This window comes from Nannobrachium achirus, assembly GCF_963921795.1.
Source record: "Nannobrachium achirus genome assembly, chromosome: 8".
NCBI lineage: Eukaryota > Metazoa > Chordata > Actinopteri > Myctophiformes > Myctophidae > Nannobrachium > Nannobrachium achirus.
In genome coordinates, this window is record NC_137817.1 from 37,575,675 (window position 1) to 37,578,174 (window position 2,500).

General features: G+C 39.4%; 1 protein-coding gene across 1 annotated transcript in view; it reads left to right on the forward strand.

Moving 5' to 3' along the window:
* Positions 1 to 2,500, forward strand: part of sgsm2 (small G protein signaling modulator 2) — a gene marked incomplete at its 5' end in the record, with an annotated part of 113,855 nt that overhangs the window by 60,577 nt on the left and 50,778 nt on the right. The window contains one exon of the mRNA XM_080732294.1: positions 385 to 553. Coding sequence (XP_080588420.1) covers positions 385 to 553 — 169 coding nt within the window. The remainder of the gene's footprint in view (positions 1 to 384; positions 554 to 2,500) is intronic.

Below are 2,500 nucleotides of genomic sequence, written 5' to 3' on the forward strand. Positions count from 1 at the left end.
CTACCAATGACATTACCACGTGTGTGTGTGTGTGTGTGTGTGTGTGTGTGTGTGTGTGTGTGTGTGTGTGTGTGTGTGTGTGTGTGTGTGTGTGTGTGTGTGTGTGTGTGTGTGTGTGTGTGCGTGCGTGCGTGTGTATGAGAGAGACACACACATAGAGAGAACTTTGGAACCGTTTGTCCAAATGACAAATGTATCACATGAACGTGAGCCAAACGTACGTCGCGAAAAATATTTCGCAATGTCTTGAAAAGGTAAGTAAACATAGCTGGTAGTGAGGGCTATTTTTGGTTAAATATTCTCGGTACTGTAGTAAATTAGTTAATTTATATGAACTATCTAAATCAATTCCTCTTATTTGCTTTTAATTTCCCTCTGCCTCAGGTGCCATCGAGGCCTGCCTGGGTCACATGTTGAAGAGGCGGGCAGCCGGCTTCCTGCGCAGCGACAAGATAGCTGCCCTCTTCACCAAGGTCGGCAAGGTCAACGGCACGGCAGCCGATGTGTGTCGCAAAGTCCAGGAGCAGCTTCAGCAGCAGGCTGAGCTCACCAGGTGGGTAACTAAGCACTGGTTCCCAAACACTGTGTTGGGACCATTTGTGGGTCACGGACCAATTTTTATGGGTCCCTTGATTTTTTTTCTTCCTACATTTTGTATTTCGTTATTATTATTTCAAAACATTTTCAAATAATATTCCCCAAAAAGCCAAGATTTTCATGGTAAATCAGATTTTTCAAAGTAATTAATTAATAAATATAATAAAAATCTATGAATTTACACACATTAATACAATTCAATTCAATCTTTATTTCAGACCCAGGGAGATCCATATCAGTTACAATACAATAAAACAATACAAAAACTAATAATAACATACAGACATGTGCGCCAATGGTTCCACAGTCTAGATGAGAACCTGGCAGAACTGCGTGTGGGGTCCGTTATAACAGCAATAATGTCATTAACTGACTCAGATGCCCTACACATAAACCTGTACATGAGGTTGCGTAGCACAGCAGAGCAGGTGGGTACCCCCTACCCCGACACTCACAAACATCTGGCTCACACTGGAGCTTCTCGGAGCTCTCAACAGCAGCCTCATACAGTCATTATAGGCCACTGTGAGACTTTTGATGCTACCTTGTCTGTAGCAACAGCAAAGGTGGGCAGTATACAGTGGTGTACAAAAGGATCTAAAAAGAGATATCTTCACAGGTACTGAGCACATGCTAAATTTGGCTTGGGCGTACAGTTTCCGCCGCTGTTTATAGATGTCCTTATCATCTGAAAGGTCATTGGAAATAATATGACCCAAATAAGTAAACTCGCTGCACACATTTAGGGCAGAGCCAGCCAGATAGAAGTCAGGGAAGGTTGATTGTCTGTCCTCCCTACTTCGGATAATCATGATTTTACTCTTTTTGACATTGTATTTAATATTAAAATCAAGGCCATACTGTGAGCATAGACTCAGAAGCTGCTGGAGACCTACACTATACAGACTAAAATTTACCAAATCGTCTGCAGACATCAGGTGATTGATTAGTGAGTCGCCAATCCTACACCCAGTTCCATGTATTTAACATCAAAGATAAATCATTCATATAAACATTAAAAAGAAAAGGAGACAGAATTCCCCCCTGACGGACCCCATTGGTTACATGAATTAAAGGTAGGAGAGATTGACTTCCCCCATTTTACACTCATCGTCTGGTGAGCATACCAGAACACTAAGATTCTGACTAAGAAACTGGGGACCCCTCTTTGTGTTCATTTTAAAAATAACTTTTCATAATTGATGCGATCAAACCCCCGAGAAGCATCAATAAAAGATACAAACATAGTAGAATTCTGCCTACTGTATTTTCCTAGAATGTCTTTAACCCTGCAAGGCCCAGCGTTGCTTTTTGGCAACGTTTTTTAAATCATTTTTAAAAAAATGTTATAATTAGTTTTCCTGTTATTTTTTCACATTAACACCACCATTAAATCCTATTGTTTAGTATTACAATGCCATTGGCCACGATATTTGCATATAAATACCTACCACAGAGGCTGACATTCACACCTCCCAGAGAAGTTGAAATTCCAGCGTCTGGACGAACAACATCTCACTTTTTAACTGAAGCTATTCCTCACTAAAACATAAGTAAAATGCCTGTAATATTTTTTTTCGTGATCATTAGAATGTCTAGAACACGTGTATGTTAATATTGTGAAAAATATCCCCAATATGCAAATTAGAGCATGATTTATGATTTATAATGTATGGCTATAAAACCTTACAAAAACATTATTAATTTTTTAACATTAAATTTTCCTGTGATTAGGACTCCTACAACACCATCTGATTTTTTTTTTTTTGGCCAGTAGAAATTAATTCGGGTCTTGCAGGCTTAAGAGCAAATATGCACAGATCAGTGCCATGTTTCCTTTTAAATCCAAATTGGTTATCAGGAGTCGAAATCAACCTCTCAAGTCTGCTTAGTACAATTGACT